The following is a 16,175-nucleotide window of genomic DNA, read 5'->3' as shown; positions in this document are numbered from 1 at the left end:
AAGAGTTGTGTCAAACAAAATATCAAACTCTCTCAATTCTCTAATTGAAAATCATTCCCTACTGAAAATTGAAATGATAGGGTCAAAGTTTACATGTTCAAACAAGAAATGGGGACCAACAAGGGTTAAAGAAAATATTGACCGTGAAATGGCAACACCTTAATGGCATGCCTAGTTTCCCTTAGCCCGGATTACTTCCCTCCAAACCATCTTTTCTGACCATGCTCTATTGGTTTTAGACACAAATCCCCAAACCACCACAGACTCTAAACAGTTTCATTTTTTACCTATGTGGGTAGAAGAAGAGGAATGTAGAGAAATTATCGAAACTCAAATGGTCACTACCTCTAGATTCTTCAACAGTCTCAATTAAACTTCGACGGTATAAACAGGCTCTCAAAGAATGGAACTCTATAAGATTTGAAAAAATTGATTCCAAACTTAGAGAAATAGAGCTTCAACTGTCAAAACTAGAAGAGAAGGAGAACCCAAATTGCCAACAGAGAATATTGTTGATGAGAGAATATGAAAAATGGTTAATGAGAGAAGAAAAGTGGTGGAGAGTAAAGTCCCAGGAGTTGTGGCTGAAAGAAGGTGATCGAAACACCAGATATTTCCATCAAGTCACCAATTTTAATAGAAGAAGAAATGCCTTGGAGTTCTTGAAATCCTCAGAAGGGGACGTGATGTCATTAGAAGAAGTAGCAGGCGCTTTTAAAAATCAGACAAAGAATGTTAGTAATACTGTTTATGATGAAATCCCTGCAATCTAAAATTTAATCTTTGAAAAATTTATAGAGGTGGAAGCACAAGAAATTTTGTGTCCCCCTACAGGCGAAGAAGTTGAACAAGTGGTAAAGTCACTACGGGTCCACTTAGCCCCTGGACCAGATGGGTTTACCCCATTCTTCTATCAGAACTTTTGGAGTGTTTTAAAAAATTATGTTTGCAGATTGATGCGAGATTTCTTTAGTACAACACAATTCCCACCTGAGATAAATTTGACAAATTTGGTGTACATCCCAAAAGTAAAGGTTCTAGAAGCAGTAAGTCAATTTAGATCAATTAGTGTTTGCAATGTAATCTACAAGATTTTGTCCAAGTGCTTGGTCCTAAGGATGCAGAAATATTTAGATAGACTTATTGCTCCAAACCAAGTAGCATTCATAAAAGGACGACAATGTGTGAATAATGTGATTCTAACTCAGGAAATTGTTCACAAAATGAAAAAACAGAAAAAAGGAAAAGGATGAGTCCTATTGAAAATTGATATGTCAAATGCATATGACAGAATGAGAAGAGACTTTGTTGTCCAAGTCCTAAAGGATAAGGGGTTCTCTGATAAGTGGTGTGGGATGATCAAATGGTGCATCAAAACTCCAAAATTCTCAGTCAAAATAAATGGAACACAAAAGGAGTTTCTCTCTTGAGAATGGGCTAAGGCAAGGGGACCCATTGTCCCCTTATCTATTCATTATAGGAATGCAGATCCTCTTGTGTTTGCTCTCGAAAGAAGAATCACATAACAAAATTCAAGGGATAAAACTCAGAATGGGTGGACCCCAAATTTCACACCTTTTCTTTGCTGATGACTGTCTTCTAATCTGCAAAGCAGACATCAACCAAGTACAAAAGCTACTAAATGTATTGAAGGAGTTTGAGGAGATATCTAGCCAAAGAATAAACAAAGTGAAACCAGTTGTTCACTTTAGTTCTGGGGTTCATAGAAGACAAAAGAAAATGTTCCTGTCTATCCTTCACATGAAACAACTGAAACAAGTGGAGAAATATTTGGGAGTTCAGATTACCCTAGGAAATGCAAACAGAACTATTGGACAAAATAAACACAAGGATAGGTTTATGGAAAGCAAAATTTTTGTCTCAAGCGGGAAGAACCACCATGATAAAATCCACTCTTCAGGCCATGCCCAATTACATCATGGGCTCGTCCATCCTTCCATCCTCCACTCTAAAAAAGTTAGAACAAACCCAGAGGAATTTTTGGTGGGATGGATTGATTGAAAATAGATCTGTACATACCATAGCCTAGAACACCTTATGTAAACCAAAAAAATATGGGTGGTTTAGGGTTCAGAAAGATGAAAGAATTTAATCAAGCTCTGTTTTCAAAACAAATTTAGAGATTATTTTCTAGAGAAAATGGATTGTGGAGGGAAGCAATAAAAGGAAAATATTTCAAAAATAAATTTATATTCTCTCTAAAGAAAAGACTGTCTGACTCCAGTTGGTGATGACAAGTATTAGCACCATGGGGAAAGTCAAAGAAAAATACCATTTGGAAAATCAAGGATGGATCCTCAATTCATATATATGATCTGTGGGTTCCGTTACTACCAAATGGGATTCCTGAAGTTCAACTAGAAGCCTAGTCCCAATGTATTGGCCTAACTGTAAATGATCTCATTTCCAATTCTGGTCCATGGGACCAACAAAAAATTGAATCCATATTCACTAAAGATAGCAGATTGCTTATCTTGCAAACTCTGATCTCACATCATCTCTCTTCAGACAAGCTCATTTGGAAAAACTCAAAATCTGGCGAGTATGATATAAAGACGAGTTACAGATTTTTCATGGCAACATAGGCATCTTCCTCTGGGCAACGAAGAAATTGGAGGCTCATATGGAAGTGCAAAGTCCCTTTGAGATTTCAAAATTTTTATGTGGAAGGCCTGGTGGAATGGAATCAAGACTAATGATAAACTGCACTTTCTAAATGAAGAAGAGAAGAAATGTCCCTTGTGTCAAATGACCACAGAGTCATGGCAACATGTTTTCTTTGAATATGATTATGCTCGTGCTGTTTGGATATTAGCTTCTCTAGGCGTAAATCCAGATCAAATTCAGAACAAAGCTCTACATGCCTTCATTTCTAAATGGATAGAATCCAAGTTAAAAGAATTAAACAAAGAGGAAAAGCAGGTTTTCATCGCCAAGTTTTTTGTCATCTTCAGACTTACTTGGGATGTGAGCAATGCAACTTTGTATAGCAAACTTGTCTTGAATCCAATTCAGACGATAGAAACTATGCATCGTTTCTTACCAGCAAGCCCAGTTTTTCAGAACTCTCACCCATGTTTCATGCATTCTCATATAAACACATCAACAAAATACAGACCATTCATTGATGGTTCATTCATATCAACATCTGTAATGATAGGAACATGAGCAGAAATTCAATTAGCAGATGATGCTACAATATTCTCAGGAAGCAGAAGAGTTGCTACATCCAACTCACTCCAAGCTGAATGGTGGGCCCTCCTTCATGGTATACAATATTCCCACCATTTGAGTTTAAAATCACTATCCATCTTTTCTGACTCAAAAAGATTAGTCAACAACTTCTATAGGGATGATGAAGATGACTGGCTCATCCAGCCTATAAAGCAGAAAGCTCTACATCTGTTATCTTTTTTTTGATATAATTTGTGTAAACCATGTAAATAGAGACATGAATAGGGCTGCTCATGAACTAGCATATAATGCAAGCAAATATAACATAGTTGTTGAAAATGAGAGCAGCCCAAGACCCTCTTGTAATGAAGTTCCTTGATCAATGCTAGCTTTATGAGTTTCTTTTGGCAAAAAAAGAAAAAAAAAAAACTGGTCACAAAGAATGGATTCGTTTCAGACTGGTACAGACAAAAAAAATGGTGCTCTTTTTCAAGAAAATTTGCTCCCATCCCACTTGAGAATCCTTTACTCCTCATTCCAAATTCATTTTTTTTTTTCTTTTTGTTTGTTGGCAAAACCGATCCAATTTTTTAATCCAATTGCCTAGGATTTCATAGAATCTTATAAATATCTCATATTCTTATCTTTTCTTGATCTTTTGGTAAATTTTTTCCTTTTTTTTTCTTGATAACAAATTTAATATTCAACAATTGTTTCTTTTTTCTCTCTTCTAAGCAATTCTGCAACTCGAATACAATAACCTAAGCACTAGCAACCCAAGACTAGGGGAGGGTTCAACTTCTCCGGCATGTGACTAGGTGTAGCTTATTTATGTAAAAGAAAAAAAAAAGGCAATCTAAAGCATTCATTTTCCAATAAGTATATTTTAGAGGGGGAAAGAGGGACTGCATAGGGAATAAGGAATAAACAAGATAAATCCTTAATTAGGCTTTGTTTGCAGTCATAAATGAAATTTAGACCGGCAAAGGCAAATGGGTTGAATATTGTAACTTGAAATTTGACTTTATAATTCCTACTTTATATGAGTAAAATGAGAAGAGGGTGGTATAAACTCGAGTCACTTGACAACAATTTGTAGGATGCAAAATTTACACTAATGACAATAACAAGACAAATAGTGCAAACTTAGATAAAAATCACAAACAAATACATACAAATTTGAACCAAGACAGATTAAAACATTTATTTATTTATTTTTTAAACCCAAAATTTATTCCAAGGGTAATAAACATTTAGTTATCTTATATATATATATATATATATATATATATATATATATATATATATATATATCAGATTCTTCATTGAAACATGAGGTTCGACCATCCGGTTTTTGGGTTGACGGTTCGATTGCTCGGTTCGAATGGACGACCTGTTTTGACAATAAAATTTACAAGTAAAAAATTACAGAATCGTTCTATCCACTGGTTTTTGGATCGGCAGTTTGATCATTTGGTTCGAAAGGACGACCCATTTTGACAACAAAAATTACAAGTAAAAAATTGAGCATGTAAGGTCCATTAAACAGTATCATATGTGTTATGTCATTCGAGCGTGTGATTCATACGATTTTTGGGTCGATGGTTTGACCATCCAATTTGAATGGATGACTCATTTTGACAGCAAAAAATTACGAAACCATTCTAGCCATCGGTTTTTGGGTCGACGGTTTGATTGTCTAGTTCGAATGGACGACCCATTCTAACAACAAAAAATACAGGCAAAAAGTTGAGTATGTGAGGTCTATTAAGGAATATAATACGTGTTATATCATTCGAGCATGTGACTCATATGACCTAAAAACAAAACCGTTCTGGCCACTAGTTTTTGGGTTGACGGTTCGACCATCCAGTTCGAATAGACGACCCATTTTGACAACAAAATTTAAAAAAATAAAAAAGGCCAATAACCATTGAATGGGTCAACGGGTTGACAGTTCAACCACTCAAGTCAATGGGTTGTTGATCGATTCAACGGTTTTTGGCCAGGGACTGAGATTGGGGTAAAATGGAACCGGTTGCTGGGATGGTTCCCAATTATAAAAAAATAAAAAACGGACGGCCCGTTCTGACAAAAAAAATTATAAGCAAAAAATTGAGTGTGTGAAGTCCATTGAGCAATATCATATGTGTTATGTCATTCGAGCATGTGATTCATACAACCCCAAAACGGAACTATTCTGGCCATCGGTTTTCGAGTCGACGGTTCAACCATCTGGTTCGAATAGACGGCCCATTCATACAACAAAAATTAAAAAAAAATATAAAAATGACCAAAAACCATTAAATGGGTCAATAGGTCGATGGTTCGACCACCCGGGTCAATGGGCCATTGATTGATTCAACGATTTTTGGCCAGGGATTGGGATTGGGATAAAACATAACCAATTTTCTAAATGGTTCCCATTTAAAAAAAAAATAAAAAATGGCCAAAAACCATTGAATGGGTAGATGGTTCGACCGCCCGGGTCAATTGGTCGTTGACCAATTCAATAGTTTTTGGCCAGGGACCGGGATTGGGTAAAAAGGAACCAGTTGCCTGGACAGTTATCGGGCTGAAATGTCCTTTTGTTTGAGTCAACGGCAATTCAAAAACCATGGTTTTTATGTTTTTGGATTTTTACTATTCAAAGGTTTCTTCTAATGTGGGTTTTATTTGAGTGTGTGCGGTATGTTCCTTTTTTTTTCATTTTCTGTTTTTGTGTTTTTTTTTTTTTTTGTGTTTGATCTTCTTCTTCAAGATCCTCTAAAATGGTCTAGGGTTTATCACCATTTTATTTCTCCCCTTTTATCTTTTCTTTGGATTTTCTTGTGTAATGTTTTTTTTTCTTTAATTTTCTTACAAGACGATATGCTTTATCTCTTTTTTTTATTGCATGTATGTTTAACTCCGTCTCAAAGTGAAGCTTTGGACTCAATTTGAAACAAATAACAACTATGAAGTAGAATTAAGAACTATCACTATATGATTATGTTCTTTTATATGATGCTTTTTTGAAACAATATTTAAAAAACAAACGTATGATGATCTCTTTTAAATCTTTATATGAGTTTCATTACTTAGTACTTATAATTGCAAGTTTCTTATTAAGAAATCATTATATTTTTTAATGTAAAAAATAATAATGTTACAATTCCATTCAGTCGCAGTGGCCCTCCTCGGCTAGTTTATTTATTAAATAATCGGCCATACTTGGTCTATATCTCTGTCATCCTTGGGTTCGTTGAAAGAATATCATTGACGTCATCGTTTTATAAAAAAGTTTGTTGAAAGAGAGATGCAAGCCAACAACTATATTCTATCTAGTTATTCTTGTTCAAGTGTCATCAGAATTTGGCGCCACCTCCATCATACTTTCCACTGTTTTACAATTCTGAGGCCACCGACATCATCATCTAGTTTAACTTGCTTGTTAATTTGCTTTGTTTTTTAGTATTCCTTTTTCACTAGTGATGATATAGAAAAGCACTTTTTAACATGCAAATGAAATTTTGCACAATGTCCAAATTGAACATCAATATGGAGCCTTGTTAATGATATTTTATTTGGTCATTGTCGGGGGTTTGTTTAATTACCAAAATCAAAAGAATAGTTTAAGGCCATGTTTGTGATTGTTAATGTTAAAAATAAGTGTTTATTTGAATAAGATTTGCATTTGACATTTAATTTTTTTAAGTGCTTATTTTAAAAAATAAGCCCTTATTTTATATTAGGCGTTTGGTAGTCTCTTTTTTAATAAGCACTTAAATAAGTATTTGTAATTATTTTGTCCTTCATTTTCTTTTAAATTTTCAAAATATACCCTTATGAAAGTACTTTTATTAAATTATTTTTATAAAAGTATTTTTACGAAGTACTTTTATGAAAGTACTTTTATAAAATTCAACTAGGGATAATTCTATAAGTGGTTTCTTAAAATTCAAATAGGGAAACTTTTGAAAGAAAAAAATTTAATAAATGCTTATTATATAAGCACTTAAAAAAGCTGGAAATTTGGGCCAAAAAAATAAACCCTTATTTTTAAAATAAACACTTGTTTTGGACTTATTTCCCAAACACCAATAAGTGTTTAATGGTGTGGTCTCAGGCCTCCCGGCCCAAATAAGCACTTATTTTTAAGCACTCCCAAACATGGCCAAACTCTCTTGGTAAGTGTTTTAAGCACTTACAATCTTTTACAGCCATGTATTGGAAATATTTCCATACTTGTATGCTTTTTTATAGGGAGATATTCCCAATGCCCAATGTAAGACTGCAAAGGACTGCACAAAGGGTGTAAGCATGGTCTTGTGAGGACCAAATCTGATTTCATCTATCTCAAGCGTGGATAAAGGAAGAGTGTTGCATCAGATTAGGCAAGTACTGCAGCTTTTGCCAAACTCTCATGATGATCTTAAATCATCTTAGGGATAAGTAGACTGCACTCCTCAGAAATCTGAAATTATGGCCACCTCCTAGTCTAATAAGAGTCCCCCTATAAACCTCATCCTGTTTGTGGATTAGCATCAATCCACGGTCAGTATTCATTCAACCCTTAAAAATCTTAGGTCCACCCTAAGGGTGGACTGAACGATTAAAACCCCTAAATCTTAATTTATTTCGAAATAGGGTTCATAGAACGAAGCCCATATAATTGGGATTAGGCCTGGATGATGATGGTGATCTTATTAACCTATTTATGATGATGTTAAGTTTCTTAATGTGCAGATAAATATTGATAGATATTTCGAAATTTCAAAGTAGAATCATTAAGGTAAATGCAAAATGCCTATAATTTTTCATTGCTCGGTATAATGACAATATCTTGGGCTGATAAGCTTTGCAACGTGATTGGGGCAATAACTTTGTAGAAAAAATGCTAAAGACTTGATGTTCATTACTGAAAGAAAAACTAGCCTCGGTAGAAGTGGTTTGAAAAAGTCTCAAGGTTAGTCACTTCACTTGACAAATCAAAAGCCAGACAAGTGCCTCTCAATTTAAAAGTCTGTTTGCCTTAAAAGTTAATTTATAAAAGCAAGAAAAAGTATACCACTTAATGGTGGCTTAAAGTGGAATGGAACTAATGGTTCTAATTCACTAGAAAAAGTCTTCATGAAATGATGAAAACACAGAAGCATCATTTTATCTTTAAGGCTATCTTTGGTTTAAAGAAAAAGACAGAGAAACCTATATAAAATTTGTAAAAGTTTTTCTATTTTTTCTTAAGTTCAAATCAGCCCCTTACAATGTTCGCACATCTCTGTCTTGTATTGGGAACATTAGAAATCTTCTAATGATAACATTATCATTGGGAGATATTACCAATACACGATGGGAATGTGCTGTGATACGTTATGGGAGACAATTTTATAGGGGCTGATTAGATGTCCCTTTCCCTTCTTTTCCCTGCCTTTTCCTTCAAACCAAACACAGCCTAAATATCTATCCAAACAGAACAATTTTCAAATGTTGAGACAGCAGCCTCCCTTCTCTTCAACATTTTCTGATGCTAACGGCCTAAATGAGTGGGCCCTTGAGATATCCCAACCTTTATCCACCCCAATAAAAGTATAGTAATAATTCGAGGGAAAGTATCAGGTATTTGACAACCCATTTATCAATTAATGTTCTAGAATCTAGATTCACGTTCTACCTAATCAGGCCCCACAAATTAGGTTTCTGATCCTGAAGGGCACCTGTATGAACATTGAAAGCCTAAAGTTATGTGAGCCATGGACCTACCCATTACCCAATCCGTCTAGAACTAAATCCCGAAAAACCCTTTTTTCTATAAAAAATGTATGCCCGTTAAGGAGTTGTTTGGCAACATGATTGCTATTGTTTTGAACTAGATCTAGGGTATGGGACACAGGCTGGCCTCATTAATTGCTTAGTGCTAACTGCTACTGCCTTACTAAGGAACCAGGGCCCAGGCCCACTATAGGATAAACCATTTAAGTAAAGTCACATCGAAAGTGTTTTTTCTAAAAGTATCTCTTTTTTATTTTTTAATTTTTAAAATGGATCTGGAGGTATCTCATTCTTATGGACCCGAATACAACCCAAATCGGTCTGAGGACTGAGGTGCACCTTTTGTTGAAGAAGACGCAGGTCCATTTTTGGGCCCAATCCAGTTTTTCTCTCATTTTCAATGTAAAAAAATAAAATAAAAGAAAGAAATAAAACAGGTTTGAATGCTCAATTTGAATCAGATGGAGAGGAAAGACGGGAAAACCATTAAAAAAAAAATCCTAGCTCTTTTAGTGAGTGAACCTCATTTAGCCAATGGATTTATCATGCTCTTATTTTTTGGGTCACCATCACTCATTGATGCATGGGAGTCGGTAAAGTTTTATCACTGATTGTAACATCACCGATCAAGAAAGGAAGCACCTATCATGCCTATCTTGTCAAAAAAGGTTACAAGGTTGTTGGGAGATTTATTAAATCACTTTTTGAAGTGCTTAGCTTGCTTTGACTTTCAATTGGGACCTCTCCCCTCTTGAAATTACATGAGCAGATGAAGAAGTAAAAGAAAACAAAAAAGAAGAAAAATGGGTCAAGACCAAGCAACGATAAATAATCTACCCAAAAATTAGAATCGGACTTCCACATTGAGGAGAAATCAAATTGTGACAATCTTAATAGAATCAAACTTCCACATTACGACAATCTTAATTACCTACTTGGATTTATTCAATAAACTCAAATTGAGGATTACTTGTCACTTGTAGTTTGTTTGCTCTATCTTCTTGGATGAACCTCAACCGTTCAATTGTGAGATCGGCGACGTTGAGGACTGAATTTTCTGACGTTGATGGTTGTCGGCCAACTACAATTCATCATTCAATGAGAAGGTTTCTGAGAATGTCCATTGCAGAGAGAGTTTAGTTCTAGGTTGGCAAAAAGGAAAGAGGGTAGAACTGGCGACTGTGTGGCCGCTATTACTTGCGATGATGATATCAAAATCATTGCAACCGCTGCAACTTTTAACAACTTTTAACAGTGGTGGTAAATATTAAAAATATTTTAAAAATTTTATAATAATTATCACTCACGTGATGTATGCGTAAACCTAGTGTGACAAAAAATTAAGGAAGGTTTTAAAAAATTATTAGGAAATGAGGGAATTTTAAGACAATAGATAACTAATAAAGTAAGGTGGAGTTAGTCAATTTCAGGTAGGTTAAGAGATTTATCCAATAAATAAAGATATTTTGAAAGGAGCAATCAACCATTTAATGACACCCATATGAGACGTAGTTGTAGATGAATGACGTGTAAAACCGTAAATGGAAGTGCACCCCGTCTCACGAGAAGGGATCTGCTCCTCACAAATAGTGAGGCGCCTGTGCGGCGGTGTGAGGAGCAGATCCAGTCTCCCGTCTCACACGAAGGGAAGTGCAGGAGATCCCGACTCGTCAGGTAATCGGGTACCGTCGTGCACAAACGAGTCATGACATCTTCCGCGGCCCACACGCCGTCACCGCTGAGTGGGACCCATGAGTCACCACCAAAGTGTCCAAACTCGGAATATCGAAGAATCTTCCGGGTTTTGTCTCTAAAACCATGAATCATGGCATTAGATAATCATGTATTGCTGTGGCCCACAATAGAAGTTTTTGATTTCACGGTTTTGGTGCTGATTCCAAAAAAATTATGTCGTAATAAAAGTGTTTTATCCTTTTCGCCACGTGGCAAAATTTTAGCGATTTTCACGGATTTGAAGTCTCTGGTCAAACCCGACGAATTTGAATGAGAGCCATTAAAGGAACCTGATTTCCAGAGAAGCAAAACCCAGTCTTCCAAAAATACATTAAATGTAATATCGAGGATAAAGGAAGACCAGTGAGTGTCCAGACAAAATGCTTCGGCAAGAGGAGAATTGAGAAAAGGATTCGAAATAGAGACCCGAAACGGGACGAGTCCTTCGATTAAGTATTGAGGTTGACTGAACTCGCAGGTGGCGGTGAACAGATGGAACGCATGGTTTTATGAGGTGGGTTCTTACCAGTTCGTCTTTTGTTTGAGGTGGCGTGGGGTTCTTACCAATTTAGTTTTTATGTTAAATTGTTTAAATAATTTACGCTGTTATTGCGTTACTGTGCCCTGTGCTTGGAAAGATAAATAGAGAGAAGGGCTCGTGAGATGGAAGGATTCACCGGTTCATAGTTCGCAGTCTCCCTCTACTTCATAGTCGTTGATGGATAACCTGTTGGGTCTTCTCAGAATCCGCGTTAAGCGTGGTGTTAATCTTGCCGTCCGGGATGTCCGGAGCAGTGATCCCTACCTTGTTATTAAAATGGGTAAACAGGTCTGCTTCTTGATCGTTTTGATCATTGTCTTGGTTTTCTCTCTTTTGATATTTCTTTCTGTGTGTATGTCGACATGGGTTTGTAGTCTTTGATCTTTGATCATGCATTTCAATTCATATAAATATATTTTTTGCTCTTCTGAGCTATTGAGATTGGTTAATTCGATGTTTGATGGAAGACTTTGCTGGATTTTGGTTTACCCTCTTTTCTCCCTCTCTCTCTCTCTTTCTCTCTCGCATATATTCGAATTCTAAGCATAGTTTATACAATTGAAAGGCAGGGGATTAAAAATGGACTTGTAATTCTTTTGCTGGATGTTTTGCTACGAAAAAAAGACCTCTAGATTTCTTCTTATTTTGTCTATTTCTTAGGAGATGAAAATTGTTTATGGGGAACTTGCTTTCTTTGACTAATATATGGGACTTGGAGCAGAAGCTCTGTTAATAACAACTATTGTTCTATTAAAGATTGTGAATGAAATCAAACCTTTTATTGTGGCATAGGACAAGAGGTGGCTAAACTCGAATAAAATCTCTCTGATAATTAATTTCATTCTCTTCCCAAAGTTTGATGTCCAATGATCCTTTTTTCTTGTAGTTTTTGCCTCTGTTCATCTTGGGCTTTGATTTCTTTTTCTCCCACATGTTTTTTTTTGGTCTTTAATTCTTCTTTTTTTTTTCTTTTTAGTAATCTTATTTAATCCTACCTGTGAAACATCTGTTTAGTGCTTGAGTAAATTAGAATCCTCTTTTGTCAATTTTAGGAACTTTCAAGTTATTCAACTTAATGCTCTGTACTGCAGTATGAAACTAGCGGTTCATCTTTAGAATCCTGAAAGTGGGTGGAGAAAATCAATTAAATATATGCAGGTTGATCTTTGTTCTGCAATATATAGTTGATTCTGCCGGGTGATTGTAAGTATTTGTTAGTCAGTGAACTAACCCTTGCCGCTTTAACAATTATTGGATGGACCATGCAGTGCCTTGTGGTTCATGGCACAGAAACCTCAACGCTATCTTTAATGTCAAACACTGTGTAGTGTGGACGTTTTTCCTCCTAATAGCGGGCTCTGTCCCTAGTAACAAAAAGGGAAAATTCCGGATTAGTATCCTGTACTTTGGGTCTAGTGCCACTTTGGTCCCTGAACTTTAAAATATGACAATTCAGTACCCAAACTTTTAAAATGTGGCAATTTAGTACCTGCCGTTAACTAGCTGTTGATCAATTGTTAAGTGACATTTTAAAAAGATACAAATGCCCTTTGAATGTTATCTAATTTTCTTTATCAACTATCCAAACATTGACAAAAAATTAATAGTCCAAAATCCTTGCCTCTTCTATTGAAGAAAGTTTGGGTCACTAGAATGCCCAAAAAAAAGAAAAAACATACAAAAGAAAAGAAAAAAAAAAAAAAACGGAACCTCAACTTTCTTGAATGGAAGAAGCAAAGATTTAGGACTGTTAAATTTTTGTCAATGTTTAGATGGTTGATAAAGAAAATTAAATGACACTTGAAGGGCATTTGTGTCCTTTTCAAATGTCACTTAATGGCAGGTTAACAACTGATTAATGACAGGTATTGAATTGCCGCATTTTAAAGTTTGGGGACCAAAGTGGCACTAGGCACAAAGTACAAGATACTAATAAGGAATTTTCCCTAACAAAAATGTGGTCAATGTTCTGAGCAAGAATGATGACTTGAAGCATTCTCACATTGTTAGTTTCATCAAAACATTATCTACGTAATCAGTAAAGTAGAAATATTAATCAATGGAGTTTTGTGGTATTCCATACTATTTTGGATTTTACATTGATAGGTAATGAAGAGATGATGTGGGCATTTATCAAAAAAAAGATGAGGAGATGATGTGGGTGAGAAATATTGGTGACATGTTGAGATTGGCTGTTCTTTTCTATTGTTTCCATGTATGTAGAAAGAAGCTTGAGTTGTGAGGCCAACATAGAGTATCTTCTTCATGAATGGAAGAGGGATTCTGCTTGATTCTCTTACTAAGTGTATCTAATTATTACCTCAGGTTACTCAAATAAGATGGGTTATCAACATTTGACACTTGTTTTGGTTTGCTTTGGAAGCATGATCAATAATATTAAGCAGATCTTATTTATTTTTTCATTGACAGTGTCTATAAGTTTAGTTCTTAGAATACTCAATTCAAAATGGAGGCACCAGTCCTGTGTTACACAATTCATTTTATGTTAAGACTTCAATGGTTCTGTTGAACCATGTCTATCACTTTGGACTTGCAATATTAAGAAAAGTTGATCAATTTTGGGGGGTTGAAGGATGAAATTGATGTCATTAGAGTAATCTTTTGCTTTTCATATCTATTTTTTTTGTTGATCAATAACAGAAAGCAATTTTATTAAAAAAGGATAACTAAGTACAAAGATGAAGAAGGGGAGAGATAAACTCTCTTAGCCCTCCCCAATAGATTCAATTTACAACATAGCCCAAAACAATATCTTCCTTCCCACCCCTTGTTTAGCTAGTGCGTCAGCAAAAGCAATGGCATCTATCCTCACCCAATTAAATATCACCTCCACACTCAATGATTTTGCTACTCTCTCTCTCTCTCTCTCTAAATCTATCTGCTCAGCTTTGAATTGTTACATCTTTTACGAGTAGGTTAAGCATCCGTAGTGGATTATACTTGATCATGACATGGATAGCGATGCAGCGTTTGACTTAATAGTCACTTCTTTTCTAACTTATTCTTGGCTTCTTGCTTGAAATTCAATTATTAAATTTTTGGTGATATTGGTCAGTATTGTTGTTAAACAAATGTTTTTAAATCTGGTGCAGAAACTGAAAACTCGTGTAGTGAAAAAGAATATCAATCCTGAGTGGAATGAAGATTTAACTCTTTCTGTGTCAGATCCCAAACTTCCAGTCAAGCTTGTAAGTATTCTTTTGGACTTCCAACTTGTTGATTCTCTTCTTCCATATCCAAGTCATAAAATGTTTTGATGATGGTAGACAATTATGGATGTATTATATCAAATCATTGAATGTAACTTGCAAAAAATACTGTATGTCCTCAAGGGGGTAAAATGGGCATGGAAAAAAGAACTAGGAGCTGATTGTGATATTTGGGAAGTCTAGGTTTTGAATATCCACTGATAATGCTGTGGGTATTCCTCCATGGCCACAACACTGACTAATTTTATTTTATTTTTTACTCATGCTGTGAATATAATGTAGGGAGATCTGTACAAAAGCACAAGTTACCTTTCCCCGTGCTTCCTTGCAAGTCAAGCAGTGTTTCTGTTTCATTATATATGAAAGTTACTGCAAAATTTTAGGCCCATTGAATGTGCTTAGAAACATTTTTGAGTATTGCAGACGGTATATGACAAGGACACTTTCTCCCTGGATGACAAAATGGGACAAGCAGAGCTTGACATAAGGCCATTTTTGGAAGCTGTAAAGATGGACTTGAGAAATTATCCAAGTGGTACAGTAATAACGAGAGAACTACCCAGCAGGCAAAACTGCCTTGCTGAAGAGAGCTGTATTGTCTGGCAAGATGGAAAGGTTATCCAAGATGTGTGTGTGAGACTGAAAAATGTGGAAAGAGGTGAAGTGGAACTTCAGTTTCAGTGGATTAAGCTCCCTGGTTCCAACTCTGAATAGAAATCATGGATGACTCTCTTCTGCTTGGTTGTCTCTAGTATATCTTCAGCTTCCAAGCTTTCATTACCTGACTCAAAGGAATTTACCTACATTTGTTTGTTTTTTCGTGAATATGTAAAACACATTTGCCTTTAGAAATATTCACCTCTTATGTGTTGTTATGAATCATATAGCTTAGCAAGTAGGATGGAACTGTTGTGTTTTCTTTCTTGGGTTGAATGTTCGACTGTTCTTGGTAAATAGACTGGAACAGTTTTTTTTTCTTTTTCTTTTTTTTTTTTTGGCTGCCTATTTATAATAACTGTTGAATTGATGGTGCATTTCTTATTCTCTGTTTGAATACTTTTGTGACTAGAATAAATATGTCAAAATAGGCTTCCTATTTATTGTTATATCACAAAGTTATCTTAGGAATAAGACCATTCATTGCACACCATTAGAAGCACCGTGGACATTAGCACAATTGTATTACCTTTCTTTGCCTCGCAGCGCAGTCGCTGTCCCGTTCATCTTTTTATCATACTTCCTGTTAAGGATTTAGGCCATGTTTGGGAGTGCTTAGTTGGGTTGGGACTATACCATTAGGCATTTATTGGTGTTTGAGAAATAAACCCAAAATAAGTGTTTATTTTTTAAGTTTAAATTTTCAGCTTTTTTCAAGTGCTTATATATAATAAGTACTTGTTCAATTTTTTTTCTTCCAAAATTATCTCTGGTTGAATTTTAAAATATCACTTATAAAATTATTCCTAGATGAATTTTATAAAAGCACTTTTGTAAAAATACTTTTATTAAAATGCTTTCATAAAAGTGCTTTTGTAAAAAATATTTTTATAAAGTGCTTTCGTAAAAGTTTTTTTATAAAAGTTATTTCATAAAAGTACTTTTATAAGGATCTATTTTAAAAATTTGAAAGAAAATGAAGGACAAAATAGTCACAAACGCTTATTTAAGTACTTAAAAGAGTTGGGTGTTACAAGCATTTCCAAACATGGTCTTCAGTGCCTCAC

At 35.2% G+C, this 16,175-nt stretch overlaps 1 protein-coding gene and 1 long non-coding RNA gene across 2 annotated transcripts; both read left to right on the top strand.

Annotated features, from left to right (window-relative positions):
- Nucleotides 1-10,977: 10,977 nt before the first annotated feature.
- LOC104609972 (protein C2-DOMAIN ABA-RELATED 5-like) lies at nucleotides 10,978-15,492 on the top strand. The gene is made up of 4 exons (XM_010276424.3): nucleotides 10,978-11,194; nucleotides 11,319-11,509; nucleotides 14,335-14,430; nucleotides 14,875-15,492. Exons 2-4 carry the CDS (start codon nucleotides 11,399-11,401, stop codon nucleotides 15,163-15,165), a joined length of 498 nt encoding a protein of 165 aa, XP_010274726.1. The 5' UTR covers nucleotides 10,978-11,194; nucleotides 11,319-11,398; the 3' UTR covers nucleotides 15,166-15,492.
- On the top strand, nucleotides 11,516-13,644 carry LOC148792148 (uncharacterized). The gene is made up of 2 exons (XR_016068731.1): nucleotides 11,516-12,424; nucleotides 13,328-13,644. It is a non-coding gene; the product is annotated as an uncharacterized LOC148792148 (long non-coding RNA).
- Nucleotides 15,493-16,175: the final 683 nt, after the last annotated feature.

This window comes from Nelumbo nucifera, chromosome 4, assembly GCF_055504915.1.
Source record: "Nelumbo nucifera cultivar China Antique chromosome 4, China Antique-T2T, whole genome shotgun sequence".
Lineage (NCBI taxonomy): Eukaryota > Viridiplantae > Streptophyta > Magnoliopsida > Proteales > Nelumbonaceae > Nelumbo > Nelumbo nucifera.
This window is presented reverse-complemented; position numbering and strand designations above follow the sequence as displayed.

Bases quoted from the DNA above. Each gene is read 5' to 3' on its own strand.
- LOC104609972 (XM_010276424.3), top strand. From the start codon at position 11,399: ATGGATAACCTGTTGGGTCTTCTCAGAATCCGCGTTAAGCGTGGTGTT. The intron at 11,510-14,334 runs GTCTGCTTCTTG...AATCTGGTGCAG, and splicing joins TTATTAAAATGGGTAAACAG to AAACTGAAAACTCGTGTAGT. The intron at 14,431-14,874 runs GTAAGTATTCTT...TGAGTATTGCAG, and splicing joins CCAAACTTCCAGTCAAGCTT to ACGGTATATGACAAGGACAC.